Source organism: Drosophila ficusphila, unplaced genomic scaffold, assembly GCF_018152265.1.
Source record: "Drosophila ficusphila isolate 14025-0441.05 unplaced genomic scaffold, ASM1815226v1 contig_412, whole genome shotgun sequence".
Classification (NCBI taxonomy): Eukaryota; Metazoa; Arthropoda; class Insecta; order Diptera; family Drosophilidae; genus Drosophila; species Drosophila ficusphila.
Window position 1 is genome coordinate 408245 of NW_025064326.1, and position 19537 is coordinate 427781.

At 50.8% G+C, this 19537-nt stretch overlaps 2 protein-coding genes across 2 annotated transcripts; one reads left to right on the top strand and one right to left on the bottom strand.

Annotated features, from left to right (window-relative positions):
• Positions 1 to 10953: 10953 nt before the first annotated feature.
• On the top strand, positions 10954 to 18369 carry LOC108091485. The gene is given in 16 exon segments (XM_017190706.2): positions 10954 to 11143; positions 11200 to 11324; positions 11418 to 11628; positions 11700 to 11832; positions 11883 to 12019; positions 12072 to 12512; positions 12515 to 12706; positions 12780 to 12981; positions 13044 to 13423; positions 13487 to 14043; positions 14127 to 14426; positions 14483 to 15094; positions 15163 to 16212; positions 16334 to 17310; positions 17766 to 18147; positions 18210 to 18369. Coding segments are annotated over 16 exon segments (5892 nt in total). The 5' UTR covers positions 10954 to 11004; the 3' UTR covers positions 18264 to 18369.
• LOC108091489 (peptidyl-prolyl cis-trans isomerase, rhodopsin-specific isozyme) lies at positions 18270 to 19435 on the bottom strand. Its single transcript, XM_017190712.2, has 2 exons — positions 18844 to 19435; positions 18270 to 18585 (listed from the first exon to the last, which is right to left on the bottom strand). Exons 1-2 carry the CDS (start codon positions 19348 to 19350, stop codon positions 18382 to 18384), a joined length of 711 nt encoding a protein of 236 aa, XP_017046201.1. The 5' UTR covers positions 19351 to 19435; the 3' UTR covers positions 18270 to 18381.
• Between the last annotated feature and the right edge of the window lie 102 nt (positions 19436 to 19537).

A 19537-nucleotide genomic window follows, 5' to 3' on the forward strand; every position in this document is an offset into this window, starting at 1 on the left:
TAGATGAACTTCACGGGGTGCAGATGGGTCTCCCTTATGAACACTGGACACCACTCCCCTATGAATATTCATCCGCAATTTACCCAAACCCCCATCCGCATCCCCCGCACACTTTTGATAATGTGTCGCGTTTTAATTATGAATTAATTGCGAATGATTTCAACATCATGCATTTTAATTGACATGCCATTGTGCGGCACTGCGATCTATGGCGCATATCCGCCATATCTGCAAGGTGTCATCCACTCAAGCACACACGCATCATTTATCACGCGACAGGAGGACGATGTCCTGCCGGACCGAAGCCACTCTCCACTGTTCCATGGGACGTCGCGTCCATTGTGCGGTCGCCACTCGTTTCAATCAATTTCATTTCGTTATCGTTATTGACAGTTTGTAATTTAATCGTGTGCTTTGTCGCATGTGTACCGTCATGCTGCACACACACACAGACACCAGCCAATGCTACACTCAGAGAAATAACTTAAATGTTTTCGATTACTTCCGAAGCAGTAGTTTGAACCTTAGGAGTAAAACAGAACCAATAATGAATAAAAATCTTCTGGGGCGTTTAGATATTTCCAAAATAAGTACAACAAGATTTATTATAATTTCATGAAAAGTTTAAAGTGCAGACTCATGTGGCTGCTTTCAACTTTATCAGCTTGTTTGGCTTGGGGTTTTCGCTGCTCGGGCGGTTTAAAAAATGAAAAGGCGAGCAGATGACACGGAAGAAGAAGATTGAGGGGCAGCCGGCGGTCGGTGTCCGATGGCGAAAGATGGCCAAAAAGGCAAGCGCAGCATTAATAATGGCCCGAACCGAAGGGAGCTGCAATAATGACCAGGTGCAGCTGCAACGGCAGCCACTAATTAGTTGCAGCCACACAAATATCGGAAAGCGGACGAGCGAACCTTAACCCCTGGATGGCCATCTCTTAGTGGCGTTTTCTGCGCCGAATCACTAAGGAAATTAGATGCCTTGGTATCCCACTCCTCCTCCGGGAGGGGAGGACTCCCCTCCACTGCTACATGTTGGTTGTCCTTTGCCTTGATTTTTGTGGTTTCCCACACACACACACGATGGAGAGCGTTTAAAAACTCATTTAGCCCCGGGCAAAAACAGAAACGACAGCTGCGTCCCCGTCGCTCGTCACTTTAATATAAAATGTAAATTTACACAAAACTACTTTTTGGTTTCCTGTGTCTCCGGCGCTTTTTCCAAGTCAGCAAATGTTTTCCCCGCTCCGCCCCTTTCCCCACTTCCCAGTTGGGGTCAACCGCAGGAAGCATTTCGAGCGGTTCGCATGAAATATTCGATTCGGGAACGAAGTGAAATCGAGCCCTTACAAAAATGCGAATATGCCGTAATATTTTAATCAAATTATGCAACTCAGTGGACCGGCGCTTTTGCCAGAGCTCCTGCGGGTTTCAATTACGGCAACATATGACTTTTGAATTAAATGACCTGAAAATTGTCCTTCAGCAGGAGCAAAAAGGACACCCAGAGAGCCAGCAACAGCAACACTTTACGATCTCATCAACCTGGGTAATGGCCAAATTAGGGCAAATGGGGAACTCGAGTGGGTGGCAGTTGTCGAAGCATTCGATACACTGGCAAATTCATTGTTCCTCTGCCAGCAATTTTGCGGGGAATTTCTTCATTCGTCCAGCCATTTCTTAGTCGAAGAGGAGAGCGGGAAGTGGCCACAAAGACATGGCAACAAGGACGACAATGTACAGAGATGGCGCAGGACACAAATGAGGCGAGACAACAACACAATAATGTACAATACTCGATGTAACTGGCGGAGAGGAGTCCGCAAGGAAGAAGACGTCATTCGGGCAGGAAGCACTTCAAAAGCTCTGCAAGGATTCGTTATGTACACTCTGGAAATCATAAATCTATTCCAAATGGGGATAGTGTTGTGGAATTATTCAGTGGCCTTGTTTAAGAAACAACAAGTACTAAGAGTTTCGAGTACAATTAATTTTAGCTATCAATACCTGATAAGCCCAGATGTAGGTCATCAGTGCGGAGCATATTGCCTGATGTTTACAATTTTTTTAGATTTTTCCCGAACACACTCATATTTGTGGCCACTGGGAATGGCAGGGGGAAGGAAAACCCGAACGGCAGCAAAAACTACACCTAAACGGAGACAAGCGGACACGTGTGTGTACAATGTTGGTGGCACAAGGACATGGTCGTGGACAGGACAAGGGAGGACATGGCTGGGGGGAGGTGGAGGTCGACTAGAACTGCGGCCAAGGATCAAATGAAGCACTCCAATGGCACCCAAGTGGGCTAATCAGCAGCACACACACACGAACACTCATCCCCGGAAAAAGAAAAGAAAACGGAGCTTGTAACGACGCAAAAGCGAGTGAGTCAGTCAACATTGGAAATAAAAGAAAAATGAGCAAAGTGAAAAAAGGCAAACAAAATTGCCATTTTTCCTACGCTTCCTGCTTTCCCAGAAGAAGAGAAGTGAAAAAAGTGAACTATAAATGCGACCATATGAGCACACGGACACGCAGATCGTGCATATGTATTCGCAGATATCCTGTCTGCCTCGAAGGTCTGTGCTTTCTATTTGTTTTCCGCTGTTATTACGACTCCATTGCGTTTAGATGGAGATTAAGTCGCTACCCCCTCGCCGCTCCTCCGCCGGAAAACCTCTCGAAACCCACAGATTCAGCGGCTCTTGCCATTTGAATAATGGGTACTTCTCGACTCCCCGAAGGGTATGCCAAATTTGAACTAGTGATTAGTAGATGAAATTCATTTTCAATAAATTTAGTTCGTGTTAAACTGGGTACATCTTTGAAAATATATCTTTTTTACTTATTTTATGGACCACTAATAACCAGATGGATAGCAGGTAGCTCTTTGTCGAATCGTTTAGCAAGAAAGCTTAAACTTGTATTCGTTTCATTTGGTTACCCCTGCCTCCCCATCCTGTTGTTATTTTTTGCAATTTTTTACTTTATGAGCAGTTTATTTGCTCTCGCAGTATGTGTGTGCGCCAGTTTTTATGCCACATGCGAGATAGCGGGCAACTCCGCACCAACATTTGTTTATGATTTTAGTAACAAATGAAAACGGTGCAAAAGAAAGCGGAAAATATTGTATATTACCAGAGGGGGAGGGCTTGACTATTATATTGCTTTGTGGGAACGCCGGATCCGCTGCCAGCGTGTGAGTGTGCTTTTATTAGTCACTGTCACTGCGAACGCGCTGCATAGTTGCTCCCCAAAGAGCCATCGGGCAAAACGATGCCACTGCCACAGCCGATGTGAGTGTGTTGATAAGCGGCATGGTAATTTCTCGACTCGGCTCCTCTCTGTTATTGTGGAAACGCTGAAGCGAAAATGTATTAAAAATACAGGCACCACTCTCGCCCTCACCTAGCCAGGGTTGCCAGGCAAGTGTGTGCTTCAGGATAAAATAAACGTGGAATTTATGGAGAAAATCACACAGAAGATGGTAATCATCCACGCATAAATGAATAATTATTTTATGGAATTGACAAACATTTAAAGACTCACCTTGAGTTTCTTTCTAAATAGAGTCAGCCCCCAAAGACAGAAAATTCGGCAACCCTGACAAACGAAAACACAAACTCAAAGTATGCAAAGCCATAAACGAAAAATATGTTTTGCCCTATAAAAACAACAGAACACAACAATTTTTTGCGAGAGTGAAATGAGTGCGACAAAAGCACATAAAAGAAAATTGACTGCGAAAATGTGAAATTCTTCATTTGACATAACCTTAGTATTCCGATGATTTTGTTATATTTTTGATGGTTCTTTCCATTTCTAAAAGGTGAAAATTGTTTGAAAAATAAATGTTTTCTTTTAGTTGCATAAACTTTTTATGCTTGGATACACTTTCATGTGGGAGAATCAAACATCTCCACCAAATCTGGACTGTCCTTGGCTTTAAGCCTTGTCACGCTCCTTCTGCTGCGCACACACATCAAAAGTGGCATTCATTAGGTTTATGCTCATGCCGTCGAGGTTTATGGCCGTCGTGTGTTTGTATGATTTTTAAGCCCCATTGCGAAGACCCAAAGGTGTTGTGTGTTCGCCATTACACGACTACTTGTCCTCGGAGCACACGGCTCGAGCATAATTTCTAATTAACTTTTTGCTCGCAGGCGTCGCTGAGTGGAGAGCCAGGAGACGCGTGGGCACATCTCGGATCCCAGGTTCCAGATCCCAGATCCCAGTTCCCTTTAGCACGTCATCATTAAAATGTTTTGCCAACACATTTATGCGACGCCTCTCGGGTCCAAAGCGGTGGAAATTCGATGGGGGAAATCGGGGGGAAATGCGTAACAAATGAAGCTGAGAAGAATGTAACGAACGTCAGAGCGAAAACAACGGAAAACGCTGAGCTCAAAAAATGGTTGTAAAAGCCAGAAACAAGGGCGAACAACAGCACCTGTAACGCCCTGCACTCCTCGTCTCCCTCCCAGGATGGTTGTTGTTGTTTTTATGCGTTAAGTCATTAAAATGAAAATTTATTATGCGCACCCCTCGAAGAAGCAAGACGAAGGACACGCAGCAACAAGCGGCGACCGCCTATGCGGCGTATACGCAACGCCGTGCAGCATATTTCTCATTAAGCCCGAACGGAATGCCGTTGCCATAATGAAGCCAATAAAGCTTTTTATCTGGCAGACAACGTGATTTATTTATATGCCTGGGAAATTATACCAAAGCCGTCTTTGATGCCAAATCCATATGGAGAGAAACCGCACGATTTTAACCGTCCGTTCATTAGGGAAGTTGTGGGTGTATCGCCAAAAATACCGAAACTCAGAGCTGAGGATTTTTCATGCAAAAAAGAAGGATCCCTCCTTAAATTCAAAGCAGGAGGTGTTCTTTCTGCACTAAAATATGTTCGCTAAACAGATGGCTTTACATCCAACTGCCATTACACGCTCTCCACTCTCATTAAACTTGTCTGAGGAATAACTAATAGCAATTACATGTCGCCCCCTGCGGAAGTCCTTAATTTGTCAATGTGTGTGTGTGAGGGGGAGGGGGTGTGAGGGCAGGGTTGCCAACTATCACGAGCAAGTTTGTCAAGTAGATTTTATGCGAGAGCAGCGGCCGTAACTGAAGCGGAAATCCACAAGCAGCAGAAGAAGAATCTAATAATTTACTTTATTTGCACCTTTGAAGAGCCCTCCCCCGCTTTTCCGCCAGCTGCGGGCAAAACTTTTACACGTACACATGCCATCAGCAAAATGGAAAAAGTTTCCTTCTCTCACTAGCAACTTGTCCCGTTCCCCTGTTTCGGTTTCCCCGGCTTTCCGCTTTTCCTGCTCATCAAGGCGCGCAAATTAAGAAAATTATCATGCATCGTACCTAGGCGACCGATCCCCTCCCACGGAGGTAAACTTTCCGTTCAGCAGAATCCAATTAAACAAAAAAATAAAATAAATTGTGACACTTTCCAATTAGCGGAGCGAATAGTTGGGGCTCTCGAGAGTACACATACAGAAAATTAATTTGATATGGATTGAATTTCACAAAATAACATATTCAGACACAAGGCTACCAAATTTAAGGGAGTAAAAAATCATTAAGGCGACTGCACTAATTGTTTCATGTGTAGAAAGAAAGATGAGCCTGCTGACAACATGTGTCATGCGGATCTCCCCTTCCACAGTGAACCCCCGCTATCGTAGCCTGCCAAGACAAATGCCGGCACCGAGATGTCTATCGCTGGCTGAGAATCCCAGTTGGATTTGGGGTTCTGGGAATCGAAGCTCGGAGGTGGAGGCTAATTAAAGGCGTCACAGTAACAACAACGTCTATAAACGGAAATTAATTTCTTGGCTGTGCTCGAATGAAAAGTACCCAATACCTATGCACTAAAATTAAAACGCCAATGTGAATCAGTGAAGCACATAACTGGTTATTCCTGGCAATACTTTTAGTGAACTCTTCCTTACTTACTAAAGCATTAAAGCAACATGTCTGCCTGATATCCCCAATCAGTTCTCAGAAAGCAAACAGCCATTCTCGGGCCAACTATCTGCAAATTACAAATGAGTTCGACAGCGGAGACACACAAACTCTCTCGCCGAGGAGGAGACATAGTAGAATGTGGAAATAATTGCCAAAAATAACACAGAATTTATTTATGCTCCACTACTCTGGCCACGCGGCGAAAGGGGGAGCGAGGGCAATTGGCAGTGGGTTTTTATGATTTTGCTCGGCATGGCCGAAGACAGCTCTCTAAATGGCAAATGGGCAGAGGCACATAAAAACGCTGAGCCATTTCTCCGGACAGAAGCGCCTGCTCTTATCCTTTGCTTCTGACCGCCTCGGTTTCTAGCAATTTGCAACTAATTGCTACAAATTAATTTTAGTATGCTTTTAATGGCATTTTGAATGTGGCCGGGACGACGGCCCGAATGAAGCTCTTTGTGAGAGTGCAAAGGGATTTTTGTGGCTTGCCTTTTGCTGTCTTGCCTTGGATTTAATGAGCTGCGACACAATCGTCGTGGAAGGACGAAAGGCAGTCGTCCTGCTGCCAACAATGGAGCGCATTTAGTTGACAGGGTCGAGAGACACGCCTCAAACCCCCTCATCCCCTTACCCTCTACTCGGTGGGCATGGCGATGCCGACAAACTAAGCGAAAGTTTTGCAAGAAGCTGCTGCTGGAAAAAACGAAATAAATTCCGAGCCCAAGAACTCAAACGCAGAAGCGGTGCGTGCTCATTAGATCGCCATTGTGCTGCATCCGGAGCGGCGTGTTACGGACTCCAGATCCCGGACTCCGGCTACCGACTACCGGCTTCCGGAGTCGCTGGCACTTCCCTCCTCCTCCTCATTTTCCTTTTCCTCCGGAGGCCTCTCCTTCCCATCAATTTGTCGTGTCAACAGCAAAACTAATTTATTTACGAGCTCGCTTTAAGCCCTGATTATTCATACGCACTTGTGGCCCGCCCCGCAGCTCCAGGGTCTGCCCCTTCGACGTCCTGCCTCCTGCATCCTGTATCCTGTATCCTGCAGCATGCGCCTCTGTTGACTTTCATTAGCTCGAATTACGCAAAAGTACTCGAGCGTCGCACGCATAAATCAGACGGCAAATCAAATTCACTTGCAGATGCAGTCCGCAGCCCCGTCCTCCTTGGTTCCCAATGGCCTGGCAGCCCATAAGCGACGACCTCGATACGGACCATTGGCTGTTCCTATTACCTATCCGCACACTGGGCGGAAATTCTAGGGCTGAATGTCACCTAAACAAAACACTCACCTCTCTTTATCGCAGAAAGGTGCAGCAAAGAGAAGGTAACAGAGGTAAGTAACTATTGCGATTCAATTCGGAGTGAAAGCATAAGTGACCCCTTGTTTTTCGCTGTGCACCTCTCTATCTGTCACCGACAATGCGGCAGCCACGCCCTGGTCATGTCGACGCCGCCGCCTGTGTTTGGTTTACGTGCTTAAATTGGCAATTAGCAGATTAATTGTCACTGCCAATATATGCGTCAATATTTTGTGCAACCGACAGATGCAGTTGCAGTTGCAGTTGCAGCGGCAGTGGCATCGCCAGTTGCAGCTGCCCTCGCACGTAGCACTCGGTTTGGTTTACGGCCCTGTTGTTTACACAATTGTTGCTCTGTTGCTGTTTGATTTCACTAACGAGCATTAGCATAAATTGCTCCAGTTGAAGGGGCGAGCATATGCAATTGGATGCGATGCGTGTGCGCCATTTAGCCAGGGCCACAAGCCCAAAACGAACGAGTGTTGTCACAATTTCGGACGACAGCCAGTCGAACACTGTGCAGTCAATCAATTGTAAATTTTTAATGAGTTTTCATTCTGCCCTGGCCCGGCAGACAGAGCAGGACGTGGCCACCAGGGATGCGGCTGCGGTGTGGATGCGGTGGCCCGCCCCTCTCTTTTCTGACTAAGCAATTTGTCACACTAATTAGCTGCTGCAGCGGTTGTCCGCTAGGTGGCGTCGGGCCTTGTCACAAATATTGCGCATCCGCCACCGCTCCCTCGCAGCGATGAGCCATGCAAATTGGTTTCTAAACGAGCTGTGGCCATCGGTCACTCCAGTCAAAGCCGGGATACCTGAGTTCCTTGTTTACTTATTTTCCGGAGTTACTCATAAAGTCAGAAACACACAGTTGTTTTTCTTGTGTTCAGCTTTAGTTTAGGTCTTAAAGATGCCGAGCAGGAATACTTTCAAATTGATTTAGCCGTATAGCTATAAACTTTCAGTTTTGTGTTTAGCTTAGGGTATCCTCCGCTCAGAGAACCCATTCCAGTCTCTTTCCCATTCCCGTCTCTTCTCTGCTCTGGCCGCAATAATTTCACACAAAATATTTCCGCAACACATCTTCGATGGCAGGTCCTTTCCACTTCTCGCCCACTTCGTCCCGAGGATGTGCTGCGATGCTCGTCCTTGCCGCCCCTGCACTTCACTCGACTCCACGTCCTCGTCCAGCAGCAACTTATCATTTTATAAGCATTTGTTTTGCCCCTGTTTCTGCTTCTGTTTTTGTTTGCCGCTCGCTCTCTGTTTTTTCTGTGTGCAGCATAGCAAAATATTTTGTTGCATTCTGTTGCTCTGCCCCCAGTGAGCATTTTATGTGACAGACACTTTAAAATGTGGCAAAGTGCTTCTTGGCAAGCCGTCCTCGAATCTCTGGCCGCACGCTCCTCCTTGAGGGCCATTCCAAAGCGGAATTAATGCAAAATTATGTGCCACGTAAACTAATTTTTATAAGGGCTGCTGGCCTACGATTTACGGCCCTCGCACTTGGCCGCAATCCTTTCATAACATTCGGCGACCATTTTATTGCCCCCTCTCCACATTTGGCTGCCACTGCGGAATGGGGAATCGGGAGAAAAAAACCCAAAAAATACCGCGTGGCGCATTAAAATGTTGCCCAGGCTTACAATCCCCGCCGCCAGTTTTTAGCCATTCAATACACTGGAAAAAAAGGTTGCAAAAGGGATTATACATTGATAAACAGAGGAGGTTATAAAAATAATTTTTGAATTTTTTTCCAACAATTTGTAGATATAATGCACCGCCCTTTTAAGAAGTCTGCTTTGTCCACTTTTTATTCCAGTGCAGCTGTTGTTGTTCGAGTTGAAATTTATATTAGGCCAACAAAGTCGCCCTGCGAGACTGGGAAGAGGGGGTGGAAAGAGGGGGGACGGAGGGAGAGGGGGAGGTGGTGGAGGGGCTGCCTTTGGCGATGGCGCCTGCTCTCAAGTGCTCATAAATTCACGAAAATTTCACAGCCGCCGACGGACCAACAAAATAAAAAGCGTCAGAAGGGCGGCGGATGGGGATTTGGGGGAGTGGCGTCAGCTGTTGCAGCCCTCGGCAAGGGCCCCCTCCCCCTCTCCTCTTCCCTCTGTCTCCCGATTTCGCTCCTCCCCTTTGCCCCTTGACAACCCTCAATTCCATTTGCCACTTTCAGCGGCAGTGGCACACACTCGACTTTGGTTTGGCAACATAAATTGTTAAAGAATTGCCACTTTGCAGTCGTAAGGAGCACATAAGCCGGACAAATAAAAACCCTTTTTCCACGACCGGAACCCCGAACCCCGAACTTGATGTTGAGGTTGAGGTCCTATCCTTCGTCCTTGGTCAGCGGGGTGCAGTGGAGCAATCAGTCGCAGACCTCGGATTGGATGTCATAAAAATGCCATCTACGAAGGGGAGCACTTAAAGCTGCGTTGGCGGTTCTTTGTCATCATTATGGCATCCAATTTGTACCCAATAAAGGCGCCAATTCGAGCATGATGAGAGCGATGTCCTGCCAGTGAGTTCTGGCAATTGTTTTCCATCAAAGTAACTGCTCCCCGGAATGAGATGCGGACTGCCTGCCTGCCTGCCACTCCATCGAAGGATGCTGCAATTTTCGGCCATCCATTCGGTCGTGTTTTATCTGAGTGTCCGGGTCCAATGTCCAATGTCCGTGGTCCGAGGTCCGTGGCTCGAGGTCCTTGCATGTGAAGTGCAGTGATTTATAAGCGCTTTGCCGGCGATAACAAAAGTGGGCTGGCCCGGCAAACAATGGCCGAAAGAGGATGCAGGAGCACACATGCAAATTCCACATGCCACAGGACCTTCTTTCAATTTTCTTTGTACGGTTTTGTGGTCGCCTGGCTTTCCGGCAAATTTTTATCTCAAGTTTCTAGGGCCCGTTGACAATAAAAACGGCAATAGGACGGCGGCAACCGCAGTCCGAGCCTCCGCCTGTCACTCCTCCTGGCCCATATCATTAATTTTGCACAAAAGGACGAAATGTCCTTTTGCCAAGTGCAGAATTCGGCATTCGGGAGTCGGGAGCAGCAAATAAATAAGGCAAGCAGCCGGACTTTGTTGTGTATCGGCAGCTTTTGCGGTTGGGATTGCTTCGGTTTTGCACAGCGAGAAATAAAACCAGCTTTTCTCTTTTATACGTTCTTGCAAATGGAAATTCTGTTAACAACTCAGTAAAATATCCCCTGCTTTCAAGGGAAAAGGCTAACAAAAAAACTTGCGTAAGTCTTAAAACATTTTTACACAAAACACCATTCGATTTCTCGCTGTGTACTTGGGCTTGCGAATAAAACTGTGGTTGAGGTCATGCTAAAAGAAGAGGCTGCAACACGTTCGACATTTTGTGGCGTTCATGCTGCGTTGGGTTTTGCCAAATTGAAATTGCTTTGCCAAAACAACAACCCTTGGAAAACAAGTAAGCGGAAGAGAACGGGAGGTAGATTCAATCCAATGCAAAAGTATATTAAATTTACGGATAAGATGAACAAGAATTTTAAATAAAAACGTCCTTTGCACTGCTTGGGCAAAGGAAGTGGAAGAGTATTTCAAGCAGTGCCTGTGGTGAACAGTATCTCGGGGTGCTGCCACCTAGTTGAAAAACGTCAACCGTCTGTGGTGAGCAGTGGCTTTTGAATTCAAATCAATTATATTTTTTGGAATTTCAGGAAACACAACACAAGCCAGAATGTCCGAACAGGCGCCGACCACAACAGGGACACCTGCGGATCCACCTAATGTATTTAACAACACGCCTCAAATGTTTAAACCGTCCTTCCGAAGCAGCAAGGTGAAGCGCCAATTTCAATGTTGCGTCGCAAGGGAATGTAAGATATATGATTTTATGTGTAGCTATTGTTGCTCCCCTTCTCGCTCCTCGCAGATTACAGTGAGTACTCCAACATGGTGGACTCGCTGCACATCACGCCGCGGATGATGATCCACCACAAGGGCTTTAAGGTGAACAACACTTACGGCCTGACTCTCAACATCAAAAACACGGGATTGGTAAGAAACCAACATCTTCCTACACCTCCTTCCTAGTGATTTCCAATACAAACGTTGTGTTCATACTGCTTTTTATTTGCGCTTCCCCCGCAGTTCCCACGCCTGGTCAACGTAACCACCGACAGTCCCGAGGACACCTCCATTTCGATCGCGGAACTGGACCTGCACCGCTACCTGGACACCGACGAGGTCCTGGAGGTCAAGATCTGGATCCGGGCCAGCTCGAAAAGGGACATCAACCGGCGGCGCCACGTGCTGCTCGAGTGCTTCCACCCCAACATCATTTTCCAAGTGCCCATTATCGGTATCCACAAACTTATTGTTGTCCACACCCGATCGAACCGAATCGATTTTCACACCCGTACTCATCCGCAGTTCTCGACAAGCTGAAGTACCCCTCGATTAGCGACAGCATCACCTTCCCCAGCTGCGTGCCCGGCAACAAGACGCACTACGAGATGGTCATCTACAACCCCACCAAGGATCACGTGCGAGTGCGCTACAGAAAGTGAGTTCCACCTAAAGCAGTGAGTTCCATCACCATATAATCCTTGGCAGCACCAACCGGGGACTGGAGATCAACGATAACAACAAGGACGTCCTGCCGCCGAGGGACTTCGCCAGGCTGCTGCTGGTCATCCACCCACAGAAGCTGAGCGTCTACAGGGGCTTCTTCAACATCAAGTTCGGCGTGTGTAAGTATTCCCAATCCCCCCAGAGGGTCGAGTGATCACCCACTTTCCCCAGGGCCTCCCAAGCCGGTGCTGTTCGTGTTCACGCCCAAGTCGATGGGCGTGCACCTGAGCCTCGGGAGCGTGGTCTTCGGCACGAACAAGTTCCTCAAGGAGGAGGTGCGCACGGTCACCGTCTGCAACGAGAGCCAGCACGAGGTGTCCGCTTCGGGGGACTTCCGCGTGGACTCCGCCGCCAAGGAGGTGAGCGCCAGCACCGACGACGACGGTTCCGCGGTGTCCGACAAGCTGATCGACGACGCCGTCAGCATGCGCAGCGTGCTGCTCTTCGACTTCGAGGAGAAGGCCAGCGTGCAGAACGTCCTCTGCGACGCGAGGGCCTCGAAGCACTTCGAGTTCGTGCTGCCCAGCAGGATCTTTGCCGGCAGCTCGGCGGACATAAAGCTGGCCTTCTACCCGAAGTACGACGCCGAGAGCCCGTTCCCCGACGACCTGGAGCCCCCTACTTCCAGCGCACGCGCCTCGTCTTCTGCTTCAGCGACGCCGAGGACTGCGTCGAGTCGCACTCCGTCATGCTGGCCGGGCTCATCGGGGGCGTCGAGGTGGAGTTCCACCCGAAGACCATCGACTTCCGCAAGATCTACCTGGGTGAGGAGCACTGCGCGCAGATCAAGGTGCTCAACGTGGATGGTGAGGAGCACTACAGAATACTACTCTCATAATTACTACTGATAATCTCTCTTAACTTTTCATTACCCCCAAGATGTGCCTGCAAGAGTCGTCTACAAGGACTCCTCCGATCCAGACGTGGTCGGCATCCGCGTCTCGCCCGCGGAAGGCTTCCTGCTGGATCCCTGCACCCGCGGCATCTTCAACCTGTCCTTCTACTCGCTGATCCCCGGCAGGTTCTCCATCACGCTGCACTTCAAGGTGGAGAACGGGAGCCACTACAAGGTCACGCTGAAGTAGCTATGCCTCCGAACAGCAGTCCCCCCACTTCCCACTCACTTCCCCCGCTCTTCCCCAGGGGCACTGGGCAGCCGGTGCAGCTGCGCACCTTCCCCCAGCTGGTGGAGTTCGGCAGCATCCCGATCGCGGTGCCCCAGAAGCGGTACATGCTGCTGATGAACCCGCTGGCGGTGCCCATCACGCTGCAGGTGAAGCCCACCGAGGATGGCGAGGAGACGCCTCTGGTGCTCAACATCCGCAGCTCCACGGAGATGCTGCCCATCACCGTGCGCGACCCCATTCGCCATCTGCAGCAGGTGCACGAGGATCTCCAGAGCACGGAGCCGAAGGAGCCCAGGGAAGTCCGGCTGACGAACACCGTCTCGGATATCCTGTCGATGAAGTCCGCCAAGATGACCGATTCCGTGTACAGCCTGGAGTTCGAGGAGGAGGTGATGGGTGAGCACGACTTCTACCTTTGATCCTGATGGATACCTTACCCCTACCCCTACCCCCTCGAAGAACCTATTCCGCAGATGGCCGCCTTCCTGTTGACGAACCTGAAGAAGCAGAAGATCTTCGACAAGTCGGAGACCGACCGCCGCGTCATCCAGGAGGCGATGACGGGGCTGCTCAACACCAAGTACTTCTCCGTGTTCACCAAGCACAACAACTACATCTTCATGGACTGGAACGCGGTGCCGAGCGACCCGCGGGAGGTCTTCTGCGACAACGAGATCATCTACCTGCGGCCGAACACCGGGCGCAGCATCACCATCCTCCTGGTACCGAACAAGGAGGGCTATTACCACCGGTCGCTCTCGGTGCGGATCTGCCCTGCTGTGGCCAATTCCTCGCTGGAGTCCAGCGACGACCACCCCATCATGAAGACCCTCATCAAGTCGGAGTTCCTCTGCTCGAAGCTCTGGTTCGAATACAACTGCGTGGTGCCCGAGATTGAGTGGTCCAACTTGGTAGACCTCTCCCACCGGACGATCTACGCCGGCGAAGACTACGGCTTCGATATGACCTTTTCCAACCGCTCCATCATCGGCGCCTTTCTGCACTATGACGTAATTGTAAGTAATGGAAACGCCCTTGAGTTGGTCCTTCGACCCGAATCACTTCTTCCTTCTCGTCGATTTCCCCCGTCCACAAACAGCCCACCGATATGTCCTTCCGCGACGGCACCTGGAAGTTCTTCATCGACGGCGGGATGGATGTTACCGCCAAGTGCTCCGTCACCTTCCGATCGCTGAGCAGCACTCGGCTGTCCGGTCTGGTCAAGATCGTGGGCGCCAACCAACCGTTCCCCTTCCACCTGTTCGCGAATGTCCTGCCCACGGAGATTCGGGTCACGCCCATGTACGTCCACCAGCGCCTGCAGGTCTACGAGAAGTCCGTGGTGCACTTCTACATCGACAACTACACACCCACGCACACCAAGCTCAGCATGCGACTGGTAAGACCATAGACCTCATCCCATTTGGGTACGACCCAATCAATCGTCCCCTTCAGAAAGACATAGAGTTCCAGTACCTGAGCACGCTGGGCGGATCCCTGGCCCCCTCTGGTCAGAGCATGTACACCACGCTAGTCTCGCTGTTTACAGACCCGGACCTCTACCAAAACACCCTGTTCATCGACTTGCAGTTCGACAACATGATAATGCTGCCCATCACCTTCCTGGTGGAGGGGGTGCCGCTCTACTTCGAGCCCGACATCCGCCCGGGCTTCCACGCCGGCCTGCTGTACACCGACACCAAGGAGCAGTTCCAGGAGGGACTCTACCAGCACCGCTTCCCCATCCGGGTGATCAACAAGGGCCGGCGCGCCTACCGCGTCCTGATCATCCGCCTGAACAGCTTGGGACCGGGAGCCAGCGGCTCCTCCGCCTGCACCACCAACGCGCTGACCGCCCGCTTCGACATGGAGCCGAAGAACATTTACCTGACGCCCGGCAGCGAGGCTCAGCTGAACATCCTGGCCAGCTCGTACGTGGAGGGCTTCGCCACCGGGGACTTCCTGGTGCAGGTCATCGACCAGAAGTACCCGCAGCGCAAGCACATCATCAGGGTCAGGACCTCCGCGGAGTTCGTGGACTGCCAGCTGCTGTGGAGCCCCAAGCAGGTTGGTCCACCAGGGAGATCCTCCCGTTCCCATTCCCCTCCTGCTCTCAACCATCTCTTTTTTTGTAGGTGAACTTCAACTACAAGCGGTGCGAGCCTCTTAAAGAGCGCTCCTACGAGGAGACGCCCCTGCTGGTGAACCCCTGCTCGGTGCCCATCAACGACCGGGTGACGCTCCAGGTGAGCGGCCCCTTCAAGATCAAGGAGTTCTACGAGGACGCCTACGAGAAGGAGCTGCGCATCAGCCTGGCGGGCGGGGAGCGGAAGGAGATCTTCGTGATCCTCAACAGGGGCCCGCTGAAGCAGCTCTTCTGCCGCCAGATCGAGGGCAGGATCAACGTGACGGCGCTGGGCAGACCGATGAAGTCGCTGCTCCTGAGGGTGAACGTGATGGTGCCCGAGGTGGCGATCCTGCAGCCGGAGCTGGTCCTCTTCGACCGGGGAAAGCCGTACGACAGCAGCATCCACCTGGTGAACCAGGGCTGCATGCCGGCCGAGTTCAAGTGGCGGCGGCTGGAGACCAGCGAGGTGTTCGTCGGCGACGAGGACGACCCGGAGGGCATTGCCGCGGATGTCCTCTCCGAGATCCTGCGCATGCTCGAGTACGACTTCAGCTGCGAGGAGGAGCCGAACATGACGAGGCGCTACCAGGCGTGCCGCTGCCAGTTCCGCCGCTTCGAGGAGAACGGCGACCTGGTGCTGGAGATCCTCGAGCAGGTCATCAACGAGCTGGACCTGCGACACCGGCCCCTGCTCTTCCCGCCCAAGGATCCCCCGGCCGAGCAGCCGGAGCGGGACCAGAGCTCCTCAAGCGTCGTGCGGGAGACCATCGCGGACATCCTCAACCGCCTGCACATCGACTCGAGCGACCGCTGGTCGGAGCCCTCCACCGAGGACTGCCTGGCCAGCCGGCACATCTACTTCTACGAGAAGCGGGGCACCGTGGACACGGACCTGGAGTGCCAGCTGCACCTGCCCCACATCCGCCGCGGCCACGAGATGCGCGCCGTGTTCGAGCTGGCCTTGCTGGGCGGGAAGAGCCAGCGGTTCACCGTGACCCTGGTGAACCTCCCTCAGAAGATCAGGTTCCACAAGGACAGCATCTACCTGGGAGTCAAGGTGGGTATTTGCACAAAGGTAACTCCCGTACATATTACCCACGTAATTTAATTTCAATGTTTGGAGGGGTTACATAAGTGTTTCAATTTCCAAGTAAGATATTAAAGCGGTTCCATTCCAGCCGTGGTACGAATCGTTCGATGCGGTGGTGCGTGTTTCCAACCTGACCCAGTACCCGCTCGAGCTGGTGGTCGTCGAGGTGAAGAGACCGCCTCCGAAGGCGCCCAAGGAGGAGGCGAAGGAGAAGCGGCTGGTGGACGGCTTCTGCAAGATGCTGACCAGCGACATCCTGCACCTGGAGCCGGGATCCGCCGGAGCGGAGCAGATCCGCGTGAAGGGAATCCTCGGGTTCAGCGAGAGCTTCCGCCACTCGTTCGGGGCCATGATCAACAACAGCGACTCCAACTACTTCTGCCTCCGCGGACAGGGCGTGATGCCCATGCTGGACATGAGCTCGCCGCTCCCGAGGGTTCCGATGGACCCCCTGGAGGTGGAGGAGGAGTACCGCCTGCTGCAGAGGATCTACTACTACGACATCTTCCGCTCCCTCACCGAGGTGGACGAGGAACCGAAGGGCGGGCCGGGGGAGGAGGAGGGCCAGGCGGAGGACAAGGCGTCCGTCACCGAGGACTTCTCCCTGCTCTCCGCCAGCGAGGAGGAGATGAGCTCCGAGAGGAAGGACCTGCACGACCTGCAGCTCTTCCGCATGGTGCACACCTACGTGATGGTGAACAACAACCAGGAGCTGCCCCACGCCACCGTCCTGCGGCAGCTGATCCTGGCGGAGCGCTACCTGCTTCGCCTCCGCCTGAAGCCCGAGCTGTACGCGCTGCACCAGCAAGTCTACCTGACCCACCAGAAGATGCACCAGGCGCCGGGCCTCTGGTCGCCGGCGAGGGTCAAGCACTTCACCGTACAGCCCCTTCCCTGCGAGCAGCACGGCTTCGTCCTGGACCTGGGTCCCCTCCACCGGAACACCGTGCGCCGCTTCCAGATCAAGCTGCACTTCTTCGGACCCGGCAAGCTCATCGCCGCCGCCCGCACGGCTGTCAGGGTTCCGGGCCTCTACGTGGACTTCAGGGTCGCCGAGGGCAGGCAGTAAGTAATTAATGCTAGTCAGTACCAAAATTAATTATTATCACGTAATTACGAAGCAGTTTTTTTTTATTTTAAGTATTTCAAAGCACGTAATTACACATCTAACTTAATATTTGTTTTTTATTTTCTTAGTTACTTCTTTAAACTGTTCTATAAGTAAATTAAGTATCCAATATTATAATATAAGATTATAAAAGTATTATAATAAGATCCAAATAAGGTATTCAACAAAAAATTATTAATATTATTTTATAAACGCGATTCAACTTAATATTTGTTTTTGTTTTCTTAGTTACTTCTTTAAATTGTTCGATAAGCAAATTAAGTATCCAACATTATAAGATTACATTATAAGATTACAAAAGTATTATAATAACATCCAAATGAAGTATTCAACTAAAATTACTAATAATAATAACGCGATTTTCCATTTTATTGTATTTTTCTTCCCTTAGCAACGACAAAAAGTTTGCCTTCTGGGCGGAAAAGTGCACGGCGCTGGAGTTCTTCAAGGACAAGTACAGGAACATGCTCGAGCGGCTGCTGGACGCGGACCGGGACCCCAAGGTGAAGCACGCGCACTCCTTCGACCTGGACAGGATGGTCAAGCACCAGCGGGACCTGACGCCCAAGGACCGCCGCCTCGTCGAGGAGTACTACAACAGCCTGAACCCGTCCGTCTACCCGGACCACAAGCACCACTTCACCCTGGCCAAGGTCTTCTCGGGCTGCCTGTCCAACTACTCCGGCGTGGACGTGACCATGGTGGGGCTCTTCAAGCCCGAGTCCCGCTTCTACGAGAAGGACCAGCTTCTGGAGGACTACCTCTACATCGATGTGAGCAACACTGGAGTATTATGTGTTCGACCAATCCCTGAGCTCGACTTCTCTTCCCACAGCTTCACATGGGGCCTACTCTTCCCGTTTTGCTCAAGGGCGTCTTCGTGTCCTAGGATGTCTTGAAATTTATACGCGTTTATTGTGGGTGTGTTTGTGTTTGGTGTGGGTTGGGAGTGGGGCTCCTTAGTCCTATGTGCAGTAATAAAGCGTTTACTTTGAGAGAGGGGCGTCTCAGCAGTACATGTTGAGCTGGCGGAAGAAGTAGTGGAAGATGAGCAGCACGCAGAAGGAACTGGTCACCGGCAGCCCGGCCGCCTTAATCCACCCGAGGATGTTGAAGTCGTCCGGGTAGAACTCGAACTGCTCCGTGGGGATCTCGCCGCAGTTGGAGATCACCACTGGCTCCACTGGGAAGTCATCCGTGTCCGTTTTGACCTGCAAGTGGAAAATGGGATGTCAGTCGTCAGTGATTTGTTTAACCAAGAAAGGGTATAAAACCTCTAACTAAATATTGATAAAATATGTTCATATTTAATATAAGACTTATTACATTTAAACATTTATAAAGAATATTTTTATTAACTGAATGTGGTTCACTAATAACTTTGACAATTTCATAAAAAATAAAAAATCTAGTTTAAGATTTCTGTCAGGAATTTTCCTTTGCTGACTTAAAAACAAAGGCATACTCACATCCTCGATGGCGTAGATGGTGTCCATTCCCTCCAGCACCTTCCCGAAGACAGTGTGCTTCCCGTCCAGCCACTTGGCGCCCACGGTGGTCACGTAGAACTGGCAGCCATTGGAGTCCGGCCCCCGGTTGGCCATGCCCAAGTAGCCGGGCCGGTTGTGCTCGACGGCGAGGGCCTTGTCCTCGTCGGGGAAGTACTCCCCGTAGATGCTGATGGAGCCGGTGCCGTCGCCGTTGAGGATGTCCCCGCCCTGGACGAGGAAGCGGTCCACCACGCGGTGGAACCGCGAGCCCACGTAGCTGGTTCCGTTGATGCCGCGCAGGCAGATGTGCCGGAAGTTGGCCACCGTCTTGGGGGCCAGCTTCCCGAACAGCCCGAAGGTGATCCTGCCCACCGGCTTCTTGTTGTGCTTCACGTCCATGTAGATCCGCGACGTGACCGTGAAGCTCAGGCCATTCGCGATGGCCAGCATGGAGCCGCACAGGATCATCAGGCTGGGGAACTTCATGGTGGATTGTGCGTTCTCCGGTCTCAACGCGCTGATGAAATACACAAAACTGAAACAAGCATTGCATTAGCAATGTGAATTCTGGGTCGCGGGTCTGGAGGCGGAAGCCATAGACATTCCAGGTTAAGTGCAAGCATCGCATGATGATGGCATACCTCCCGAAAGCAAATCGATTTTCAACACCCTG